Raw genomic sequence first — 26,162 nt, 5'->3', positions numbered from 1 at the left:
ATAAATGAAATGAGAAATTTTCATTCAAGAAAGACCAAAAGTCTCTTTCTCTCTATCTCTCTCTCTCGTGAATTGATTTATGAATAATCTATTCCTCCATCTATTCAGGGAAGTGAGACCAATCAACTTTTTTTTTTATCCTTCTAGTCTCCCTCGTCATCTTTCACATCCTTGCAGATAACATTTAAAATACCATTTAAGGTTACAATTCTTAAAAGCTAAAGGCTAATGATTGCATCTCATTTTCCAAGGAGAATAGCAGCTCAATATTCTTTATCAAACGTAAACGATTGTCGAAGATATTGTTTAATATTTTATTGGTGTCACGCCAGTCCTTGTGGTAACGTTTCATACCACTTTCCCTCAACTTAAAGGGAAACTTAACCTTTATACACTATTTGAGGTGTTTCCCTTCATGATTATGGGTGATGAGAGGGTTTTTCAGACATAATTATGTATTATAGCTGTATTTTTGTCATTTTCGTGCTGGGAGAGTGTGACGTCAGTGACGTCATTTTTTGATTGAGCCTGCTGTCTGATCTAAAAATGAATGGAGTCATGTTTTGTAGCAATTATTGGGGCCTTTGTGTTTCGACAATTTCATGATCACTCGAGCAGATATGGTTGTCCTTTTTGAACAGAGCCATTGGACTTGTCTCAACATTGTTCCTATCTGCCAGGACACTGCTGTGTAAACTCACCTCGGTCTCCAGAGTAAATGGGGCGGCAGGGTAGCCTAGTGGTTAGAGCGTTGGACTAGTAACCGGAAGGTTGCAAGTTCAAATCCCCGAGCTGACAAGGTACAAATCTGTCGTTCTGCCCCTGAACAGGCAGTTAACCCACTGTTCCTAGGCCGTCATTGAAAATAAGAATTTGTTCTTAACTGACTTGCCTAGTTAAATAAAGGTAAAAAAAAAAAAAAAACTGTCTGGAAAACAAGCCATGACTACTTATTTGCTATATTGATGGACTAATCTAATATACTGTTTTATTAAAACATGTTTATTTGCCAGCAAATAAAAGTTGAAACGATAAACCAACTCCCTGCATCATTTGTTTTAGCAGTAAGACTGAATATAGTTATCCAAATACATTTCATGAATATCACAAGGAATTTATAAATTAGGGGGGTACTAAGCTGACATACCTATGTCAAACTATGGATAATTTAGAATATGTTGATTAAACATTTTAGGACCCCTTTAGGTACATAAAAAATAAATTGGGGATGAAATATGGAATTTGGTCTTTACTACTATACTCTAGAGAAAAGCATTGAATAACACATTAATTCATTGCAAAAATGACAGTAAAAAATCATTAGAAACAAGGTTTTTGAAGAACCATAATTCTATCCTCCTGATTCCTGCTTACAAGCTAAAATTAAAGCAGGAAGCACCAGTGACTCGATCAATAAAAAAGTGGTCAGATGAAGCAGATGCTAAACCACAGGACTGTTTTGCTAGCACAGACTGGAATATTATCTGAGATTCCTCCAATGGCATTGAGGAGTACACCACATCAGTCATTGGCTTCATCAATAAGTGCATCGATGACGTTGTCCCCACAGTGATGTACGTACATACCCCAACCAGAAGTCATGGATTACAGGCAACATCTGCACCGAGCTAAAGGCTAGAGCTGCAGCTTTCAAGAAGTAGGACTCTAACCCAAATGATTATAAGAAATCCCGCTATGCCCTCCGACGAACCATCAAACAGGCAAAGCGTCAACACAGGACATAGATTGAATCGTACTACACCGGCTCTGACACTCTTTGGATGTGGCAGGGCTTGCAAACCATTACAGACTACAAAGGGAAGCACAGCCGAGAGCTGCCAAGTGACACGAGCCTACCAGATGAGCTAAACTACTTCTATGCGCGCTCCGAGGCAAATAATACTGAAACATGCATGAGAGCATCAACTGTTCCGGAAGACTGTGTGATCACGCTCTCCGCAGCCGATGTGAGTTAGACCTTTAATTAAACAGGTCAACATTCAAAAGACAGCAGAGCCAGACGGAATACCAGGGCGTGTACTCCGAGCATGTGCTGACCAACTGGCAAGTATTCACTGACATTTTCAACCTCTCCCTGTCCGAGTCTGTAATACCAACATGTTTCAAGCAGACCACCATAGTGCCTGAGCCCAAGAACACTAAGGTCACCTGCCTAAATGACTACCAACCCGTAGCACTCATGTCTGTAGCCATGAAGTGCTTTGAAAGGCTGATCGAGGCTCACATCAACACCATTATCCCAGAAACCCTAGACCCACTCCAATTTGCATACCGCCCCAACAGATCCACTGATGATGCAATCTCTATTGTACTCCACACTGCCCTTTCCCATCTGGACAAGGGGAACACCTATATTAGAATGCTAGTAATTGACTACAGCTCAGCGTTCAACACCATAGTGCCCTCAAAGCTCATCAGTAAGCTGAGGACTCTGGTACTAAACACCACTCTATGCAACTGTATCCTGGATTTCCTGATGGGCCGCCCCCCATGTGGTAAGGGTAGGCAACAACACATCCGCCATGTTGATCTTCAACACAGGGGCCCCTCAGGGGTGTGTGCTCCGTCCCCTCCTGTACTCCCTGTTCACTCTTGACTGCACGGCCAGGCATGACTCCATCACCATCATTACGTTTGCTGATGACACAGCAGTGGTAGGCCTGATCAACCGATAACGACGAGGCAGCCTATAGGGAGGTCAGAGACCTGGCCGTGTGGTGCCAGGACAACAACCTCTCCATCAACGTGATCAAGACAAAGGAGATGATTGTGGACTACAAGGAAAAGATGACCTAGCATGCCCCCATTCTCATCGACGGTTCTGTAGTGGAGCATGTTGAGAGCTTCAAGTTCCTTGGTGTCCACATCACCAACAAACTAACATGGTCCACACAAAGACATGGTGCACACAAAGACAGTCGACAAAACCTATTCCCCCTCAGGAGACTGAAAGGATTTGGCATGGGTCTTCAGATCCTGAAAATGTTCTACAGCTGCACCATCAAGAGCATCCTGAATGGTTGCATCACTGCCTGCTATGGCAATTGCTCAGCCTCTGACCGCAAAGCACTAGAGAAGGTAGTGCGTACGGCCCAACACATCACTGGGGCCAAGCTTCCTGCCATCCAGGACCTCTATACCAGGTGGTGTCAGAGAAAGGCCCTAAAAATTGTCAAAGACTCCAGCCACCCTAGTCATAGACTGTTCTCTCTGCTACCGCACGTCAAGTGGTATCCGAGCGTCTAGTCCAAGAGGCATCTAAACAGCTTCTAACCCCAAGCCATAAGACTCCTGAACCTCAATCAAATGGCCACCCAGACTATTTGCATTGCCATTTCCTCCCCCTCTTTTACAATGCTACTACTCTCTGTTTTTGTCATCTATGCATCGTCACTTTAATAACGTGTATATACACTGCTCAAAAAAATAAAGGGAACACTTAAACAACACAATGTAACTCCAAGTCAATCACACTTCTGTGAAATCAAACTGTCCACTTAGGAAGCAACACTGATTGACAATAAATGTCACATGCTGTTGTGCAAATGGAATAGACAACAGGTGGAAATTATAGGCAATTAGCAAGCCACCCCCAATAAAGGCGTGGTTCTGCAGGTGGTGACCACAGACCACTTCGTTTCCTATGCTTCCTGGCTGATGTTTTGGTCACTTCTGAATGCTGGCGGTGCTTTCACTCTAGTGGTAGCATGAGACGGAGTCTACAACCCACACAAGTGGCTCAGGTAGTGCAGCTCATCCAGGATGGCACATCAATGCGAGCTGTGGCAAGAAGGTTTGCTGTGTCTGTCAGCGTAGTGTCCAGAGCATGGTGGCGCTACCAGGAGACAGGCCAGTACATCAGGAGACGTGAAGGAGGCCGTAGGAGGGCAACAACCCAGCAGCAGGACCGCTACCTCCGCCTTTGTGCAAGGAGGAGCAGGAGGAGCACTGCCACAGCCCTGCAAAATGACCTCCAGCAGGCCACAAATGTGCATGTGTCTGCTCAAACGGTCAGAAACAGACTCCATGAGGGTGGTATGAGGGCCCGACGTCCACAGATGGGGGTTGTGCTTACAGCCCAACACCGTGCAGGACGTTTGGCATTTGCCAGAGAACACCAAGATTGGCAAATTCGCCACTGGCGCCCTGTGCTCTTCACAGATGAAAGCAGGTTCACATTGAGCACATGTGACAGACGTGACAGAGTCTGGAGACGCCGTGGAGAACGTTCTGCTGCCTGTAACATCCTCCAGCATGTCCGGTTTGGCGGTGGGTCAGTCATGGTGGGGGTTGGTATTTCTTTGGGGGGCCTCACAGCCCTCCATGTGCTCGCCAGAGGTAGCCTGACTGCCATTAGGTACCGAGATGAGATCCTCAGACCCCTTGTGAGACCATATGCTGGTGCGGTTGGCCCTGGGTTCCTCCTAATGCAAGACAATGCGAGACCTCATGTGGCTGGAGTGTGTCAGCAGTTCCTGCAAGAGGAAGGCATTGATGCTATGGACTGGCCTGCCCGTTCCCCAGACCTGAATCCAATTGAGCACATCTGGGACATCATGTCACGCTCCATCCACCAACGCCACGTTATACCACAGACTGTCCAGGAGTTTGCGGATGCTTTAGTCCAGGTCTGGGAGGAGATCCCTCAGGAGACCATCCGCCACCTCATCAGGAGCATGCACAGGCATTGTAGGGAGGTCATACAGGCACGTGGAGGCCACACACACTACTGAGCCTCATTTTGACATGTTTTAAGGACATTACATCAAAGTTGGATCAGCCTGTAGTGTGGTTTTCCACTTTAATTTTGAGTGTGACTCCAAATCCAGACCTCCATGGGTTGATAAATTTGATTTCCATTGATCATTTTTGTGTGATTTTGTTGTCAGCACATTCAACTATGTAAAGAAAAAAAGTATTTAATAAGAATATTTCATTCATTCAGATCTAGGATGTGTTATTTTACTGTTCCCTTTATTTTTTTGAGCAGTGTATTACCTCAAGTAGCCACCCTTTGCCTTGAAGATAGCTTTGCACACTCGCTCAAACCAGCTTCATAAGGAATGCTATTTCAACAGTCTTGAAAGAGTTTTCCGGCAACTGAGTTAGGAAGGAAGTCTGTATGTTATTGGGTGTATTGATACACCATCCAAAGGGTAATTAATAACTTCACCATGCTCAATGGGATATGCATTTTACCCATCTACCAATAGGTGCCCTTTGTGAGGCATTGGAAAACCTTGATGGTCTTTGAGGTTCAACCTGTGTTTGAAATTCACTGCTCAACCTTGCAGATAATTGTTTAGGGTACAGAGATAAGGTAGTCATTAAGAAATCATGTTAAACATATTATTGTACACAGCGCAACTTATTATGTGACTTGTTTAGCATATTTTTACAACAACTTGTTTAGTTGTTCACATTGAATCAAATTTCTGACTTTGACATTATGGGTATGGACATTATGGGGTATCGTGTTTAGGCTAGTGCCCAAAAATATAAATGTAATACATTTGAAATTCAGGCTGTAACACAACAAAATGTGGGAAAAGTAAAAGGTTCTGAATACTGTATGAAGGCACTGCATGTTGCAGACAGATGCATCACCATGGAAACACGCACTTCAGGTCTACTTGAATGAGGCAGGTTAAAATCTGGACGTGCCTTTGGCAAAAATGAATTGGGAACATAGAAACATGCATTTTCTGTTAATTTGCTACCTGATGCTAAGGTGTAACTGCCAGCAATATAAAAAAGCACACATGATATTCTGATTGCAACAGGAAGTTAACACATACTTTTAATTTTTGTGAGATGTTGAGTTTATTAAATTGTTGTTACATTGGCCTACAGCAAGAGCAATAAAGATTAAATTACAATTTGTCATAAGCACATACAACCTCATTATAACGTCTTAGTATCATCTCATAATGATCCCAAGTGTTGCATATATATTGGATCATTCTGTCTTGTACTTGGCTGCTTGCTTGCTGTGTGAACTTTTTAAAGCGTATTTAGTCCCATGAAAAACCAGGACAATCCTTTCAACACCGAAGATGTGAAAGGTAAGATAAATTAACTATACAGTACATTCATTTAGCCCAAAAGCAGTTAGTGTTGCTGTTTCGAAAAGTCAATAGATACGACTCAGTGGATTTTAGAGGGAAGAGCAGTGACAGGTTCAGTTGTTGTCCTCTCTCTCGCTCGCTCTCTCTCTCTCTGTCTCTGTGCTGCTGCAACACTTTGATGGACCCTGTCAGTATATACCGCTGAAGGATTTGGGTCAGATGTAAGACACTCTCTCTCTAAGAGCTTTCTGTGTAAGCTTCCAGGGCACAACACCATCTAGTATATCTCATTATACTGTGCCGTACATGCCATGGACTTTTCTGTGATATCATATAAGGGTTATATCATGGCTTGTAACTGCAGTCAAATAGTATTATAAAACAGGGTTACTTGCATAACCTTGGTTCTATGTGAATATGAGTGAGATGTCTCACTTTTCTCTAGCGGATCACTAACTTGAAGAAAGAATGGGTAGGCTTATTATGACCATCGAGCAACCCAAAGTTTGTGTGTTCGAATCTCATCACGGACAACTTTAGCTTTTTAGCTAATTAAAAACTTTGCAAATACTTTGCATGTTAGCTAACCCTTCCCCTAACCTTAACCCTTTAACCTAACTCTCAACTTTAACCTTAACCCTAATCTTAACCCCTAACCATAACCCCTAGCCTAGCTAACGTTAACCATCTAGCTAACGATAGACACAACAAAAAGGAATTCGTGACATATCAGATGTTTAGCAAATTTGTAACATATTTTACTATCTTAAATTCGTAACGTATCATATTAATTGTAATTAGTAACATATCATACGAAATGAATACTAACCATACAAAACATAACATATCATAGTAATTCTTTAGAGTCTAAGACATTGGTGGAGGTGGTGGGGGGGAGTGCTAAACTGACATGGAATTGTTTTAATATGGTCATACTATGGATCATTTATCTATTTGAATTTTTGGACCCATTTAGGTATCTCCAAAAAATATACCAAAAATATTTGATGAAATATTGATTTTGGCCTTTACTACTAAAGCCCATAGAAACTCATTGGAAAAAAGGACAGTCAAAAGGTTTATTGTGCAAAGCTGTCATCAAGGCAAAGGGTGGCTACTTTGAAGAATCTAAAATATAAATATATTTTGATTTGTTGAACACTTTTTTGGTTACTACAGGATTTGAATAAGTAAGTGTGTCCAAACTTTTGAATTGTACTGTACGTATATATTTTACACATATTTAACCCTTTTTTTGGCAGGCACAAAACTACCTTCATACTTCCATTTGCTTTTTTAAACCGGTACTGTTACATTCAGATGAGTCTCGTGACACTTGAAAACCATTGTGTTCGTGAGAATCTACCCTTCCCACATTAGTTTGTAGACTAGACGGTTCGGACACTACAAACAGAAGTTGACACATTATTAACAGACCGACTTTAGTTGAGTCCCCTGACACTAGTGGGGGTTGTAGAGCAAAATGGAGAAGACAGATTTTTGGGATGTCTCATGATCTGACAAACACCGCTCTAGCTCTGCCACCTTTCGCTGCAGTTGAGGAAGTGTGACACTGGTGGATGCAGTGGATTGAGATGCATCCAGTGCAAAAAAAACATACTTATTTTGGTGGGGATTTATTTGTGGATTGACGCATCAAGCGACTCTAGGGGGCTACATTTTACGTCTACCTCTGAATCCATGTTACATTTTAAGGTCAACCCTGTTAAAACTTCTCACGAGTCACAAACCCGGATCCGGGATCCCCCCCATCAAAAAAGCTGACTAGCATAGCCTAGCCTAACGCCACAGGGATAAAATATAATTTTCATGAAATCACAAGTCCAATACAGCAAATGAAAGATAAACATCTTGTGAATCCAGCCACCATTTCCGATTTTTAAAATGGTTTACAGCGAAAACACAATATGCATTTCTATTAGCTAACCACAATAGCAAAAGACTCAACCGCATATTTTCACAATTTTTCTACCGCATAGGTAGCTATTACAAAACCGACCAAATAGAGATATAATTAGTCACTAACCAAGAAACAACTTCATCAGATGACAGTCTTATAACATGTTATACAATAAATCTATGTTTTGTTCGAAAAATCTGCATATTTCAGGTATAAATCATAGTTTTACATTGCAGCTACAATCACAAATAGCACCGAAGCAGCAAGAATAATTACAGAGAGCAACGTGAAATACCTAAATACTCATCATAAAACATTTATGAAAAATACATGGTGTACAGCAAATGAAAGATAAACATCTTGTGAATCCAGCCAAAATTTCAGATTATTATTATTATTTTTTTTTTAATTTATTTATATATTTTACATTTTATCCCCTTTTCTCCCCCAATTTTCGTGGTATCCAATCGCTAGTAATTACTATCTTGTCTCATCGCTACAACTCCCGTACGGGCTCGGGAGAGACGAAGGTCGAAAGCCACGCGTCCTCCGAAGCACAACCCAACCAAGCCGCACTGCTTCTTAAAACAGCGCACCTCCAACCCGGAAGCCAGCCGCACCAATGTGTCGGAGGAAACACCGTGCACCCGCACCCTCGGTTAGCGTGCACTGCGCCCGGCCCGCCACAGGAGTCGCTGGAGAGCGATGAGACAAGGATATCCCTACCGGCCAAACCCTCCCTAACCCGGACGACGCTAAGCCAATTGTACGTCGCCCCACGGACCTCCCGGTCGCGGCCGGCTGCGACAGAGCCTGGGCGCGAACCCAGTGACTCTGGTGGCGCAGCTAGCACTGCGATGCAGTGCTCTAGACCACTGCGCCACCCGGGAGGCCCTAATATTTCAGATTTTTTAAGTGTTTTACAGCGAAAACACAAAATAGCATTATATTAGCTTACCACAATACCAAAACACACATCCGCATTCATTCATCGCAAAGGCAGCGATCACAAAAAAACAGCAAAATATATAAAATGATTCACTAACCTTGACAAACTTCATCAGAGGACAGTCCTATAACATCAGGTTGTACAATACACTTATGTTTTGTTCGAAAATGTGCATATTTAGAGCTGAAATCCGTGGTTATACATTGTGAAAACGTAGCAACTTTTTCCCAGAATCTCCGAATATATTTCTGACACACCTAATCTGACCAAATAACTCATTATAAACCTTACTAAAAAATACATGTTGTACAGCAAATGAAAGATACACTAGTTCTTAATGCAACCGCTGTGTTAGATTTTTAAAAATAACTTTAGTACGACATACAGCTTACGTTATAGCGAGACAGCGCCCGCAATGAGGGCGGAAAATAGGAATAAACATTTTCCACAGAAATACGAAATAACATCATAAATGGTTCCTATTTTTGCTGAGCTTCCATCAGAATCTTGTACAAGGAGTCCTTTGTCCAGAATAAATCGTTGTTTGGTTCAGAATTTCCTCTTCTCTTCTCGAAGTTGTCCATCTTCACCAAACGCAGAGAACGGAAAATGCCAAAACTCCCGATAAACATTCAATAATCTGATAAAACTATATTGAATAAACATACTTTACGATGATATTATCACATGTATCAAATAAAATCAAAGCCGGAGATATTAGCCGTCTATACCGAAAGCTTTTCAGAAGGCAATCCAGGGTTCCTTCCTGCGCCTTGCTGGACAAAGGAAATTTGGGGTCACGTCATTCCAAGAGCTCTTGTTCAACCTCAGATCAAGCTAGACACCCCATTCCACCTCCCACTGCCTGTTGACATCTAGTGGAAGGCGTATGAAGTGCATGTATATCCATATATTTCAAGCAAATGAATAGGAAGGCCCTGGAACAGAGCCTCGATTTCAGATTTTCCACTTCCTGACAGGAAGTTTGCTGCAAAATGAGTTCTGTTTTACTCACAGATATAATTCAAACGGTTTTAGAAACTTGAGTGTTTTGTATCCAATAGTAATAATAATATGCATATTGTATGAGTAAGAATAGAGCACGAGGCAGTTTAATTTGTACACGATTTTTTACAAAGTGAAAATAGCGCCCCCCTATTTTAACTGAACTCTTGTGATTTGTGGCGGAAAACTGAGCAGGTCGAGCATAGCACGTCAACCCTGTCACCCATTGAGAGACAAGCTAGAAATGTTTTAACAATTACATTTGCATTCAATTGCACCTCCCTGTTGAACACAACAAGCTTCCATTCCCCCAGTAACAAGGGAATTTATGCAATGGTGAGATCTTAGTTTGGTCGGGACATATAGGCTCTTTCCCAGAAGATACATCTGAACTAGTCTTCTTGTCATCTTTCATTGATTTCATTCATTTACTGTATGCCATCATATAAATTGTACATATGTTTGACTCAAGGCCAGGGACAAGGGATAAGGCCAGTTGAAATCCCAGCACACCATCTCAAGGTCTTCTATGTGAAAAGATTATGTTACCTGACACATACAGGGCCTTCGGAAAGTATTCCGACCCCTTGACTTTCTCCATATTTTATTCTAAAATATATATTTTTAATTATCAGCAATCTACACACAATGCCTCATAATTAAAAAGTAACACCAGGTTTTTAGAAATAAAAAACCATATATACCTTATTTACTTGAGAAGTTTCTACAAATTGATTAGAGTCCATCTGTGGTAAATTCAATTGATTGGACATGATTTGGAAAGGCACACACCTGTCTATATTAGTTCCCACAGTTGACAGTGCATGTCAGAGCAAGAACCAAACCATGCGGTCGCAGGAATTGTCCGTAGAGCTCCGAGACAGGATTATGTCGAGGCACAGATCTGGGGAAGGGTACTAAAACATTTCTGCAGCATCGAAGGTCCCCAAGAACAGTGGCCTCCATCATTGTTAAACGGAAGGAGTTTGGAACCACCAAGACTTCCTTGAGATGGCCGCCCGGCCAAACTGAGCAATCGGGGGAGAAGGGCATTGGTCAGGGAGGAGACCAATAACGAGATGGTCACTCTGAAAGAGCTCTAGACTTCCTCTGTGGAGATGGGAGAACCTTCCAGAAGGATAACCATCTCTGCAGCACTCCACCAATCAGGCCTTTATGGTAGAGTGGCCAGACGGAAGCCACTCCTCAGTAAAAGGCACATGACAGCCCGCTTGGAGTTTGCCAAAAGGCATCTAAGACTCTCAGAACATGAGAAACAAGATTCTCTCATCTGATGAAAGCAAGATTGAACTCTTTGGCCTGGATGCCAAGCATCACGTCTGGAGGAAACCTGGCACCATCCCTACGGTGAAGCATAGTGATGGCAGCATCATGCCGTGGGGATGTTTTTCAGCAGCAGGGACTGGGAGACTAGTCAGGATCGAGGCAAAGATGAACAGAGAAAAGTACAGAGAGATCCTTAATGAAAACCTGCTCCAGAGCACTAAGAACCTCAGACTGGGGTGAAGGTTCACCTTCCAACAGGACAACGACCCTGAGCACACAGCCTAGACAAGTGGCTTCGGGACAAGTCTCTAAATGTCCTTGAGTGGCCCAGCCAGAGTCTAGACTTGAACCTGATCTAACATCTCTGGAGAGACCTGAAAATAGCTGTGCAGCAACACTCCCCATCCAACCTGACAGAGCTTGACAGGATTTGCAGAGAATAATGGGAGAAACTGAGAAACAAGATTCTCTTGTCTGATGAAACCAAGATTGAACTCTTTCTACTGAATGCCAAGTGTTTCATCTGGAGGAAACATGGCACTATTCGTACGGTGAAGCATGGCAGTGGCAGCATCATGCTGTGGGGATGTCTTTCAGCGGCAGGGACTGCGAGACTAGTCAGGATCAAGGCAAAGATGAACGGAGCAAAGTACAGAGAGATCATTGATGAAAACCTGCTCCAGAGCGCTCAGGACTTCAGACTGGGGCGAAGGTTCACCTTCCATCAGGACAACGACCTTAAGCACACAGCCAAGACAGAGCCTGGACTTGAAACCGAATAAACATGAAAAAAGCTGTGCAACAACGCTCCCCATCCAACCTGACAGAGAGGATCTGCAGAGACAAACTCTCCAAATACAGGTGTGCCAAGCTTGTATTGTCATACCCAAGAAGACAAGGCTGTAATCGCTGCCAAAAATGCTTCAACAAAGTACTGAGTAAAGGGTCTGAATACTTATGTAAATGTGATATTTCAGTTTTTCATTGTGTACACTTGCACTTTGCCAACCCCATGAAATATTTTATAGAAACATGTAAGGACCGCTAAAACAAAATATGCATTTTTTAAATTAGTGAAACAGTTTTAAACCACTTTATGACAATTTTTTCTCTATTCAAGGCTGAGAACAGAAGGCAACAATACAAATGGCTCCTTTGACAACAGTACTGCAAGGACATGCACATTGTCCCATCAGTAAAGCGATGTGTACAGTTATGTATCCTACCAGTTTTGGGATCAACAGAGAAATATGGTTGTCCTTGGAGAATACTGTAGACAACTCGGGCACTATTTCCATATGTGGGGTCATCAGCGTCCGTTGCAGTAACTTGATATACCGAAGTACCTGGAAAGAAGAAAAATAATCAAAATTAGGCTTAAACATTGTTTTGGATACTTTTGTTTTCATGAATGTATATGTGTACCCTCATCGTGTGCCTTTTTTTAATCGATGGTAATAAGAAATGTTATATATTTGAAACTCATTATGTAGCATTATTTCTAAACACAGAGAATGGTTACCTTTGGGATTTGTTTATTGACCAAAACCTCAGAGAAATGTTGCTTTTTGTGCAATGTAATCTAAGCATGAAGTCATTTTTATAATCAATTGAGTCAAATGCAAATCTTTTTTCTCATTTCCTAGTAGTACATAGTACTGCGTAGTAAACATTACAAATCATTTTGTATTTTAATGCAAATCTAAGACAAAACATCTTCCCTTTTAAGGAATAAAATTTCAACAAAATGTAGAGCTTATCAACATATAGACTCACAGGAAGAGTGAGGTATTTAGTTCCAAAACGAACTAATTATGATTAAATCAAATGAGTACTTGCATTCAGAAGTTCCAAGTTGTTAAATAAAATATGTTTCCATTAATGATAGCCTACCACAGTACAGTAACTTGCTCAACAGAAGGACTATAATTGCTTTTGTGATCTGTGTTTTTTCTCTAATAGTTCAGCCCAGATGGTGAATGGTTTTCTCCTCTTACAACCCTGGTCACATATCTCATATTATTGTTACCCCTAGCTTGTCCCTGCTTACTTGAATTACCTAGCATTGGTTTCAATCCATCGATACTATCTGCTGTTGACTTATTGCAGGGACCACAATACATTTAATGCAGTTTTGAGAGCTCAAGTTGGCCGTCTGAAATGGGATTACAACAGACCAGGGGTCTGTTCTATTCATTTTAAGTGAAAATCGGAAAATCATACCCCACACAGCAAAAAGAGAACCGTCCTCCCTCTGTCAATTAATCATTACTACCACATATTTTGTTTCCCAAAGTTTCCCCAAACTCTTCTTTAATGGATGGCAATGTTTGTTTGGGAAACAATTCTGGTTCATGGGGTAGTTTATCGACTGAGCACATTGTATTTGGAATCTGCCTAGCGGAATAGTCACAACAGGCATTAAACAATTGCATGGCTACAAATTGAATGATGTTTCAGATTACCACCAGTTTTTTTTGTAGATTACGACATAATATAAAATGTGGTGCAGCAACGGGATCTATATTTGCCTCACCTTAAAACTATTCTATAGCCCTTTGTTGTCCAAACCTGGAACAAGCGTATTATCAAAGTTTTGTGAGAGCAGTAAGTGCTGAGGCGATGTTTCCTGAAGATTTCAGACTGATGATTGTCTTAGAAGACAGAAAGGGTAATCCTAGTGCAACCGACAGGTAGAAATGTACATTTTAATACCCTTGTAAAACGACATCTCATTTTCATTAGTGGAGGTTCCTCAGAGGAGGAAGTGAACTTCATAAAAATACAAATGGTAAAACATTTAAAAAGGGATCCTTTTTAGATAAAACTAGACTAAATATATTCACGTCACCAAACATTTTTTAAAACACACTGTTTTGCAATGAAGGTCTACAGTAGCCTCAACAGCACTGTGTCATAGCACCATGGTGTAGCCGGAGGACAGCTAGTTTCCGTCCTCCTCTGGGTACGTTGAATTTAATACAAAACCTGGGAGGCTCATGGTTCTCACCCCTTTCCATAGTCTTACACAGTAATTATGACAACTTCCGGAGTACGTCCTCCAACCTATCAGAGCTCTTGCAGCATGAATTGACATGTTTTCCACCCAATCAAAGGATCAGAGAACAAATCTTGTACCGAAAGCACAAGCTACAGCTAGCTAGCACTGCAGTGCATAAAATGTGGTGAGGAGTTGACTCAAAGAGAGAGAAAGACAATAGTTGAACAGTTTGAACAAATACATGTCTTTCAAATGAATGAGAAGATTGTATTTTTTTTCAGTTTTACTTACTTAGCTAGCAAATGCAGCTTACTAGTTTAACTATTCAAACACCCTGCTCAAACAGAGGGATGCTATGTTATCTAGCTGGCTATCTAACACAACACTGGAACTCTTCCAAGTCAAGGTAAGCTTTTGGTTTTATAAATGTATTACCGGTGTAAGTGCTAAACTGCTTCCTGACTGTCCACTCTAATGTTACTGAATGAATGTAGTGGGTTTACCTACTCGTTAGTTCTATTAGCTATGTTCACTATGACATTACTTTAGCTAATATGGTAACAATGGTGTCGGCTGTGTGTAGCGGTTATGATATGGTTTGGCATGGAAAGGTTTTTTCGCCTGGTCACATACCGCTGATGTGTTGTGCATTGAAGTCTACAAGCGACAGGAAAAGGTGAGAGGAAAATAACACATAGATACGCGAAGGAATACAAATTGGCTGATATAAAAGTGGTTGAATGGAATATAAATGACAGTCATCCAAAATGTTGTAATAGCAATAAGGCCATGCTCATGAAAAAAAAATGCATCGTTCACAAAATTACTATCTCCTTGCCAGGTCCTGTTTAGTAGCATTGATCTGTATTTTATGTTGGGTGACAGCAAATGTAGGAATCCCCATTTCTCATTTGGTAAGGGTTTAGATTAAGGAATCGGTAGAGAATTGAAATGTGTGTTCCATCTTTCATACTGAGGACTTGAATTCTATTGAATTCTAAACGTTCTAGAACAGAACAAATAGAATTGAACAATACAACCAATGAATGTCAGAGTTACATAATTATTGGATAAAAACACCCTCAGATTTTACACCTATTTAACAACAAGATTCCAGCCAGCTGTGGAGAGAGAGAGAGAAACACAGTGAGAGAGACAAACACAACGAGAGAGTGAGAGAGTAACACAGTGAGAGAGTCAAACACAACGAGAGAGTGAGAGAGAAACACAGCAAGAGAGGAATAGAAACCCAGCGAGAGAGAAACCCAGAGAGAGAGAGAGAGAGAGAAACCCAGGGAGAGAGAGAGAAACCCAGGGAGAGAGAGAGAAACACAGCGAGAAAGAGAGAGAAAGAGAGAAACATGGCGAGAGAGAGAGAGAAACCCAGGGAGAGAGAGAGAAACACGGCGAGAGAGAGAGAGAGAAACCCAGAGAGAAACACGGCTAGAGAGAGAAACATGCGAGAGAGAGAGAGAGAGAGAGAGAAACACAGTGAGAGAAAGAGAAACAGCGAGTAGACATAAACACAGTGAGAGAGAAACATACACAGAGAGAGAGAGAGAGAGAGATAGAGAGAGAAGAACACAGCGAGAGAGAGAGAAACAATTAAGAGGAGGAGAGAAACACAGCGAGAGAGAGAAACCCAGTGAGAGAGAGAGAGAAACACAGAGAGAAAAGTATAGTGAGAGAGAGAGAGAGAACCACATAGAGAAAGAGAGAGAAACTCTGCGAGAGTAAGAGAGAGAAAAGTATAGTGAGAGAGAGAGACTGCTGAGAGACCACTGCACAACAGCAGCACCTGAGACGGAGCTCCAATTCCAGACAAAATGTAAAAAACACTTATTAAAGGTTTCAAAGACCTCTCTGATGAGAGTAGGCTACCCGTCCTGTTGGGGGAGGACGCAGAGAGCTGTGGGTTGGCAGCGCACTACATTGCTGCCTGCCATAAGTTGAGGGACAGTGTCTGACAGACCAATCAACCTGCACATGTACTCTACTGTATGTTTATTGTTATTGTTGAATGTAAGGTTATTTTGACACTTAGTTCTTGTTGTTACTGTTGTCCCGTTGACCATTTTGATTCTCATTTTATATTGTAAATAAGCTTTGGCAATATGTACATTGTTACGTCATGCCAATAAAGCAAATTGAATTGAATTGAATTGAATTGAAACAAACACTGTGAAAGAGAGAGGGAACATTTAAAAAAAAAATTATGAGAGAAGTCATGCAGAAGAACGGATCCTGACTTGTCATAACTTTTAGGTTGTTAGGAGCGAGATTGACACGATGAAATTAGCAAAAAATGTATAGGTAATCAAATTGTACAACTGAAGACCAACACAGGAGGAAAAGATTGACAGAGAGTGAGTAAAAAGACCAATCTTCATCGTGGTAGCTAGCCAAATTCAAATCTGTCAGCTAGCCTACCATCTAGCTCCAACTGTTTACTGGTGGTAACCATAGCAACATGACCACTGAGGCAGCGCTAGCAGCAGCAGAGACTGAGAGACTTTCCCCCCTTTTTTTTGAATACCCAGCAAAAATCTAATCAGAGAACGGAAGAATCAATTTAAAAACACAATTCTGAGGGAGAACCCAGAAACTTTGTTTGCCGACTGCTCACAAAACAGGACTGTTACAAACCTGTTATTTTACACATTCCACACTACTGCGTGGCATACAGCTGTAACCAGGCATTTCAGCTATACCACAAAGAAAGGCATCTGCAAGGGAAGGCAAATCCACTTTTTTGAGGACAGCGATAAGGACCAGGAAAACAGGTTTCTGACGGTAAACATGTACCAGAACGGCACTGTCATGGTCCAGGGCAGTGAGGCTTTTGTGCAGGACTTCCCCACCCTAAGGAAGATAGCAGAAAGCAAAAAAGTCAAGGACAGCACCCCGACCTCTCCCCTCACCTCAGGCACCCCAACAGCAGCACTATCCTCCCCCCTGCCTACCTGCCTACAACCACCAGAGCCAAGACCACACTACCATCAGCCTGCTGAGAGACAGGCTGGCTCTGTTAGAAGTATGGGTTACTGAGCTGAAGGAGCAGCCCCTCAGCTACACCACCTCGAGCCCAGACACAGAGCTTCTACAGGACCAGATCAACCAGTGCAGGACCCAGCTGAAGAACTATGTCCAGGAGCTGAGAGAGAGCCTTACCACAGTGCTTGAGGAGGTAAAGGCCACCATCAAGAGAGAGCTGGTGCAGGTACAGGAGGAGATGGCAAAGGAGGGTGCTAAAGCACAGAGAACAGACTGTAGAGACTCCTAGAGAGAAGCTGCAGCCCCTCACCACCCCTAACAACCCCACTGACCCACCTTTACCCACAATCCCCCCCATACCGACAACACTTTACCCACACCCCCAGTCAACAAGGAGGCTCACATGGGGACACCTACTACAGAGAGAAGCTCTCTGGCCCCCCCCTGACACACCCCCACATGTACACAGGCCCTGTGTACTCCAGCCCCCGATGTAAACACACTAATCTGGTAAAACCCACTGAGGTGGCCATCCTCATTGACTCAAATGGGAAATTCATCCAAGAAGATAAACTCTTCCCCCAACACAAGGTGTTAAAATTATGGTGCCCAAAAACACAGGATGCACTTCACATCCTGTCCCAGCCTGACTTTGGCACACCAGGCCACCTTATTATTCACACCGGCACCAACAACCTGCGAGAGGAGCAGGAGAGAGTAGGCAGCCTGGTCAAAAGAGTAGCAGAGAAAGCCTCTGAGTGGTTCCCCAACTCCCACATCACCATCTCCACTCTGCTGCCCCGCAAAGAGTTCCGTATCACTCAGAAAGTCAATGCTGACATCACCAGAGGGTGTGGCCTACTCCCGAACGTACACGTTGCTCACCACCCAACAATCACCCCAGAGCATCTGCACAACCACTCCCACCTGAGGAAGCAGACAGTAGGGATGTTTGCTAAGTCTCTAAAGGACGAGGCACTTGGTAGACAAATACCCCATGCCGCACTGGACCACCCAGAGACCCCTACCAGACCACTGCACCACCAAGGGGCCCCAGGCCTCTTCAACGCCACACCAGACCCAGCGCAGCCCACAGGCTACACCCACCACCAGAGCATCACCACTTCCATCGGCTTAGCCAGACCAGACCGGGCCCAGCCTACTACCCCGCACCAGACCACCACCCCTACCAGACCAGAGAGGAAGCCCCACGGCCCAGATCTGGCCCTCCTCCACTCCACAGGGCCCAACAGCAGGACCAGCGCAGCTCGTCAGAGGACAGGAGAGCCCTGTAGGATTGAGTGAGATTTAACAGCTCCTCCAATACATCTGCATTAAACACACACGGGGACACACACACACACACACACACACACACACACACACACACACACACACACACACACCTATTGTACTAGAATAAACTTGTTCAACAAATAGGAAAATGTATATAACAGAAAAAATGGTCGCTGTTATCCTGTTTATCTCACTCTTAACAACTTATTAGTTAGTAGTTACTGCATTTCTGACTGCTATTCTTTCTTTTCGCAACATGAAATCACTATCAGTTACCATGTGGAACATTCAGGCCCTAAACTCATCAACCTTTGGACTGAAGAGTTTAGCACTGGAGTTCAACAAAAATCTTAAAGATGTTGACGTCATCATTCTACAGGAGACATGGTGTAAGGCTGAGATTGTAGCCTGTGGGACAGTGAGTGACAGAGAGGTAATTGTTCCATCACAGAAACACAGCTCTGTGAATAGAGGCAGAGACTCTGGAGGACTGATCATTTGGTCCAAATCCGAACTACAAAATCGAATTGGCAAATATCACATTTGGTTAAAACTGAAAAAATAACCTGTACTGACAGAAAAAGATGTGTTCCTTTGCGCAATATATATCCCCCCTCAGAATCCCCATATTACTCAGAGGAGATCTTCCCCACCCTTGAGGAAGAGACATGCCATTTCCAGGCCCAGGGAAATGTGCTCATCTGTGGGGACAGAAATGCGCGCACAGGAACACTACCTGATCTAAGCACACGAGGGGACAGCTTTATTACAGGCCATACTGTTTCTAACTGTCTTAATCTCCCCCATAGAAACAACAGTGACAGCACCGTCAACAAAAACGGAAGGGGTCTTTTGCAGCTCTGTAGAAGCCTGGGTGTAAAGGATTTCCTCCTCCTCTTCATCCGAAGAGGAGGAGCAAGGATTCAACCAAAATGCAGCGTTGGAATATGACATAATGAATTTATTGAACAAGACGAAGACGAACAAGAAAAACACTTGGAATGAATTACAAAATAATAAACGACGTAGACAGACCTGGACATGCGAACTTGCATACAACGAAGAACTCACGAACAGGAAAATGACTACACAAAAGAACGAACGTACAAACAAACCGAGACAGTCCCGTGTGGCGCGACAAACACAGACACAGGAGACAACCACCCACAACAATCAATGTGAAAACACCTACCTTAATACGGCTCTCAATCAGAGGAAATGAAAACCACCTGCCTCTAATTGAGAGCCATATCAGGTCACCCTTTACCAACATAGAAACACATAACATAGACTACCCACCCAAACTCACGCCCTGACCTTCAAACACATACAAAATAACAGAAAACCGGTCAGGAACGTGACACTGGGTCTGTACTTTGTCAATGGTAGGTTACGGGGGAACTCTTTGGGGAGATTCACCTACTGCTCACCTCTTGGCCACAGTACAGTAGACTATATGATCACAGACATTGACCCTTTCAATCTCAGCTCATTCACTGTCAAGCCACTAACACCTCTGTCTGATCACAGCCAAATTATGATGCTCCTCAAAAGAACAGACATGGAAACAATCACACATTCACAGCCCAGTAAGCTGTACAACATTCAATTCATACAGATGGGCCCAAAACAGCACAGAAGAATACCAGAAAGCAACCTGGAACCAAAATATCCAAACACTCTTAGATAACTTTCTGGATACCACATGCACTCACATTAAAGAAGGCATCAATCTAGCAGTACAAAACATCAACTATATATTCAGGCAAACGGCAAAAGAAGCACAATTGAAATTGATAAAAAAACAAAAAATATCACAGATGACAACTGGTTTGATGCAGATTGTAAAATTATAAGGAAAAAACTTAGAACACTATCCAACCAAAACCACAGAGACCCAAATAATGGTGAATTACGCCTTCATTACTGTGAGACTTTAAAACTCTATAAACGTACACTCAGAATCAGAAAATCACAGTACCACAGCAAACAACTTCTGGCAAAATTGTAAAAAAACAAAACATCTAAACAAGAGGAATTGGCGATACAAAATGGTGACATATGGACAACCCATTTTAAAACACTCTACAACGTCGTTCAAATTGACACAAATGCAGAACAACGCCAAATTCATGAGAAGTTGAATGGATCAAAATCCACTGGACTCCCCAATTACTGACCAGGAGCTCTATAAGAAACTTCAGGCTCTCAAATTTAAAAAAGCATGCGGAACTGATGGCATCCTAAATGAGATGCTCAAACTCACTAGTGCAACATTTCAATTGGCTATATTAAAACTGTTTAATTTGATCCTGACTGTAGGTTATTTCCTGACATCTGGAATCAAGGACTCATAACCCCAATCTTTAAGAACGGAGACAAATTTGACCCTAACAATTACAGAGGCATTTGTGTGAACAGTAACCTGGGGAAGGTTTTCTGTAGTATCATAAATGTAAGAGTTCTAAACTTTGGATTTATACCAAAACACAAAGCACAACTGATCATATTAATACCCTACACACCCTGATAGATATACATGTCCACCAAAATGATACCAAAATATACGCTTGATTTATCGACTTCCAAAAATAATTTGATTCTATTTGGCATACAGGACTGTCCTACAAAGTTATTGAAAGTGGTGTAGGGGGTAAAACATATGACTTAATTAAATCAATGTATACTGGCAATACGTGCAGCATTAAAATTGGCAAGAAAATAACATAATTCTTTAACCAGGGGCGGGGCCTTAGTCAGGGTTGCAATCTGAGCCCTGCACTCTTCAAAATGTACATCAACGAACAGGCCGCTATTCTAGAAAAATCCTCAGCCCCTGGTGTTAGTCTCCACAATTCAGAAGTTAAGTGCTTACTCTTCGCAGATGACCTATGCCTGCTGTCACCCACAGCACATGGCCTGGGCCCTGGCAGTAAACCCCAAAAATACTAAAAAAATGATTTTCCAGAGAAGATCCAGATCTCAGGGAATTAGACCAAAGTTCTCAATTGGTACAACATATATAGAGTACTGCACACACTACAATTACTTAGGTTTAAAAATAAGCTCAACTGGACACCTTAATGAGGCAGTTAATGCATTGAGAGAGAAATCACGCAGGGCATTCTACGCCATTAAAAAGCTAATTCAAAATGAAATACCCATTCAAATTTGGCTAAAACTAATTGAATATGTCATTGAACAAATTGGACTTTATGGCAGCGAGGTGTGGGGCCCACTTGCAAAACAAGATTTCATCAAATGGGACAACCACCCCATTGAAAGCGTACATGCAGAGTTCTGTAAGATTCTCCTACATGTCCAGAGGAAAACTACAAACAATGCATGCAGGGCAGAATTAGGCCAATATTTACTAATAATAACAACTAAAAAAAGAGCAATTAAGTTTTGGAAACATTTAAAATACAGTGACCCCCTCTCATATCATTACCAAGCCCTGCAATGCCAAGAGCATAGCAAAGAAAAGACTCCCCTCATCCAGCTGGTCCTGGGGCTGAGTTCAAAAACAGTTCTACTAACACACGTAAGCCTCAGGACCAGAACATCCAATAAATCAGAATAAACCAAATTACTACACAGTCAAAGCAATACTACATTGCTTATTGGGAAACACAAGCACAAACACAAAGCAAAATGCAGTGCTATCTGGCCCTAAATCGACAGTACATCGTGGCTAACTATTTGACCATGGTTACAAATCAAAACCTTAGAAAAACCTTGACAAAGTACAGGCTCAGCGAGCACAGCCTTGCCATTGAAAAGGGTAGACACACGAAAACCTGGCTCCCTGTAGAGAAAAGGCTGTGCAACCACTGCACAACAGCAGAACCGGGGACAGAGCTACATCTCCTGACAAAATGGGAAAAATATAAAACAATTAGAGAGTGTAATTTCCCCAAATTTGAAACACTTATTCAAGGTTTCAAAGACCTCTCTGATGAGAGTAGGCTACCCGTCCTGTTGGGGGAGGACTCAGAGAGCTGTGGGTTGGCAGCTCACTACATTGCTGCCAGCCGTAAGTTGAGGGACAGTGTCTGACAGACCAATCAATCTGCACATGTACTATACTGAATGGTTATTGTTATTGTTGAATGTATGGTTATTTTGACCCTTGGTTATTGTTGTTACTGTTGTCCCGTTGACAATTTTGATTCTCATTTTTATATTGTAAATAAGATTTGGCAATATGTACATTGTTACGTCATGCCACTAAAGCAAATTGAATTAAATTGAAAGATAGCGAGAGAGAGAGAGAGAGAAACAGTGTGAGAGAGAAACACAGTGAGAGAGAGAAATCAGAGAGAGACAGAGAGAGAAACACAGCGATAGAGAGAGAGAAACACAGTGAGAGAGAGAAACCAGAGAGAGACAGAGAGAGAAACACAGCGATAGAGAGAGAGAAACACAGTGAGAGAGAGAAACCAGAGAGAGACAGAGAGAGAAACACAGCGAGAGAAACACAGCAGGAGAGAGAAACACAGCGATAGAGAGAGGGAAACAAAGTGAGAGAGAGACATAGCGAAAATAGAAACAGTGAGAGAGAGAATGAGAGAAACAAAACGAGAGAGCATGATAGAGAAACACAGCGAGAGAGAAATACAGCGAGAGAGAAACATAAGAGAGAAACACAGCGATAGAGAGAGAAATACAGCGAGAGAAACAAAGCGAGAGAGAGAAACACAGAGAAAGAGAGAGAAACAAAGTGAGAGAGAGAAACACAGAGAAAGAGAGAGAAACAAAGTGAGAGAGAGAAACACAGAGAAAGAGAGAGAAACAAAGTGAGAGAGAGAAACACAGAGAAAGAGAGAGAAACAAAGTGAGAGAGAGAAACATAGCGAGAGAGAAACACAGCCGGAGAGAGAAACCCAGCGAGAGAAAGAGAAACAAAGCAAGAGAAAGAGAGAGAGAAACACAGAGAGGGAGAGAAACACAGCGGGAGAGAGAAACAAAGAGAGAGGGAGAGAAACAAATAGAGAGAGAGAGAGAGAAACAAATAGAGAGAGAGAGAGAGATAGAGGAACACAGCAAGAGAAACACAGCGAGAGAGAAAAACTGAGTGAGAGAGAGAGAGAAACACAGTGATAGAGAGAAACACAGCGAGAGAAAGAGAAACACAGCAAGACAGTGAAACAAAACCAGAGATAGAGAAGTAAAGCGAGAGAGAGAGAAACACAGTGAGAGAGAGAGAAAGAGGGAAACAGTGAGAGAGAGAAAAACAAAGAGAGAGAGCGAGAGAAACACAGTGAGAGAGAGAAACACATAGAGAAACAAAGTGAGAGAAAGAGAGAGAGAAAAACATAGCGAGAAAGAGAAACACAGTGAGAGAGAGAATGAGAGAAACAAAACGAGAGAAATACAGCGAGAGAGAAACATGAGAGAGAAACACAGCGATAGAGAGAGAAATACAGCGAGAGAGAAACAGAGAAGGAGAGAGAAACATTGTGAGAGAAAGAGAGAGAGAAACATAGCAAGAGAGAGTAACACAGAGAGAGAGAAAAACACAGCGGGAGAGAGAAACCCAGAGAAAGAGAAAGAAAACACAATGAGAGTAAGAGTGAAACATAACGAGAGAGAGAGAGAAACACAGCGAGAGAGAGAAACACAGCGGGAGAGAGAAACATAGCGAGAGAGAGAAACAAAGCGAGAGAGAGAAACAGAGCGAGAGAGCACGAGAGAGTGAGAAACACAATGAGAGAGAGAGAGAGAGAAACACAGCCAGAGATAGAGAAACACAGCCAGAGATAGAGAAACACAGCGAGAGATAGAGAAACACAGCGCGAGAGAGAGAGAGAAACACAGCGAGCCAGAGATAGAGAAACACAGCGAGAGATAGAGAAACACAGCGCGCGAGAGAGAGAGAAACACAGCGAGACAGAGATAGAGAAACACAGCGAGAGAGAGATAAACACAGCGAGAGAAAGAGAGAGAGAAACATAATGAGAGAGAAACACAGCTGGAGAGGGAGAGAAACAAAGAGAGAGAGAGAGGTTAACCCAGCGAGAGAGCAAGAGAGAAAGAAACACAGTCAGAGAGAGAGAAACAAAGCGAGAGAGAGAGAAACAAAGCGAGAGAGTGAGAGAGAGTGAGAGAAACAGTGAGAGAGAGAGAGAGAGAGAGAGATAACTTTAATATGGCAGTGAATGCACTCAAAGAAAAAGCCTATAGAGCATTGTATGCAATTATAATGAAATGATTGAAAATCAACATCCCAATTAGAATTTGGACCAAAATATTTGACAGTGTAATCCTACCAATAGCTCTTTACGGAAGTGAGGTTTGGGGGCCTCTCAATAAACTGGACTTTAAAATGTGGGACAAACATCCAATTGAAGCCCTACATGCAGAATTCTGTCGGAAAGTCCAGCGACATACACCAACTAATGCATGTAGGGCAGAATAGGGCCGCTTTCCAGGAGTAATTAAAATACAGACAAGATCATAAAAATTCTGGCTACATCGAAATTCAAGTCCAAGTCTGCAATTTAAAGCACTTCAAACCCAATAGCTGAGCCCAGAAACGAACCCTCTCAGTCAGCTGGTGTTGGAGCTAACCAACCAAGCTGACACCAGCACTGCTTCAAAAGAAAGAATTTCAATTAACTAAATCATGAACCAATCAAAGGACTCATATTTACAACATTGGAAAAACGAAACAAAATCCCAAAGCCGACTAAATTGCTATCTGACCCTAATCAGAGAATATGAATTGGCTGATTATCTCTACCCTGTCAGAGATACGAAGCAGAGACAGATCCTTACCAAGTACAGGCTGAGTGACCACCAATTGGCAATAGAAACCGGCAGACATAAAAAGACATGGCTACCCAAAGAGGAGCGTATATGTGGTCACTGCCTGACAGGGGAGGTCAAGACAGAGATGCACTTTCTCCTTACTGTGAGAAATATTTTGCACAAAGAGATGAATTATTCACAGAAATGACTACATTTATTCCTAATTTTAATTTATTAAACCAGAGGAAAACCTAAAAATACTCATGAGCGAAGGAGCAATGGCTCCTCTTGCAGCCAAATATGTATTTGCCCGCCATAACCTTAGGGACACTGAATAATAACATCTGCATAGTAAGCAGTAACTTACTTATTATTACAATTATTGTTATTACTATTATTGTTAGTACTATTATTATTGTTGTTTATCATTCCAAAGAATAGTGGTATGGGTGGTAATGGTAATGATAGCAGTTTAATGATGGTGGTGGTAGTAGTAGTAATGATGATGGTAGTCATAGTACTGATGTAATGGTGAAGATGACCGTTATTTAGTTATAAGTTAGTTATTTTTTCATTTTCCATATATATATTTTTTTATATTTTTTACATTTCTACTATTGACTGTTACCATTTTATTGTTATTATTTTGTATTATATTCTGTGTTCATATTTACTACCATTTTATATTATTATTTGTTATCGTTTATAATTTTATGACTATGTATATTGTATACATTGTTGCTATGGCAATATTGAAAGAATGTTTTTCATGCCAATAAAGCAGCTTGAATTTGAATTTGAGAGAGAGAGAGGGAAACACAGCGAGAGAGAGAGAGAAACACATAGAGAAAGAGAGAGGAACATAGC

The 26,162-nt window shown here is 42.0% G+C and overlaps 1 protein-coding gene across 4 annotated transcripts in view; it reads right to left on the bottom strand.

Annotated features, from left to right (window-relative positions):
* Positions 1 to 26,162, bottom strand: part of LOC129859460 (cadherin-18-like) — a 409,192-nt gene that overhangs the window by 82,525 nt on the left and 300,505 nt on the right. For all 4 annotated transcript variants that reach the window (XM_055929274.1, XM_055929278.1, XM_055929277.1 and 1 more), the window contains one exon: positions 12,478 to 12,597. In XM_055929274.1, coding sequence (XP_055785249.1) covers positions 12,478 to 12,597 — 120 coding nt within the window. The remainder of the gene's footprint in view (positions 1 to 12,477; positions 12,598 to 26,162) is intronic.

The sequence above is a fragment of the Salvelinus fontinalis genome, chromosome 7 (genome assembly GCF_029448725.1).
Source record: "Salvelinus fontinalis isolate EN_2023a chromosome 7, ASM2944872v1, whole genome shotgun sequence".
NCBI lineage: Eukaryota > Metazoa > Chordata > Actinopteri > Salmoniformes > Salmonidae > Salvelinus > Salvelinus fontinalis.
The sequence above is the reverse complement of the archived record's forward strand: the minus strand, read 5'-3'. Positions and strand labels throughout refer to the sequence as shown.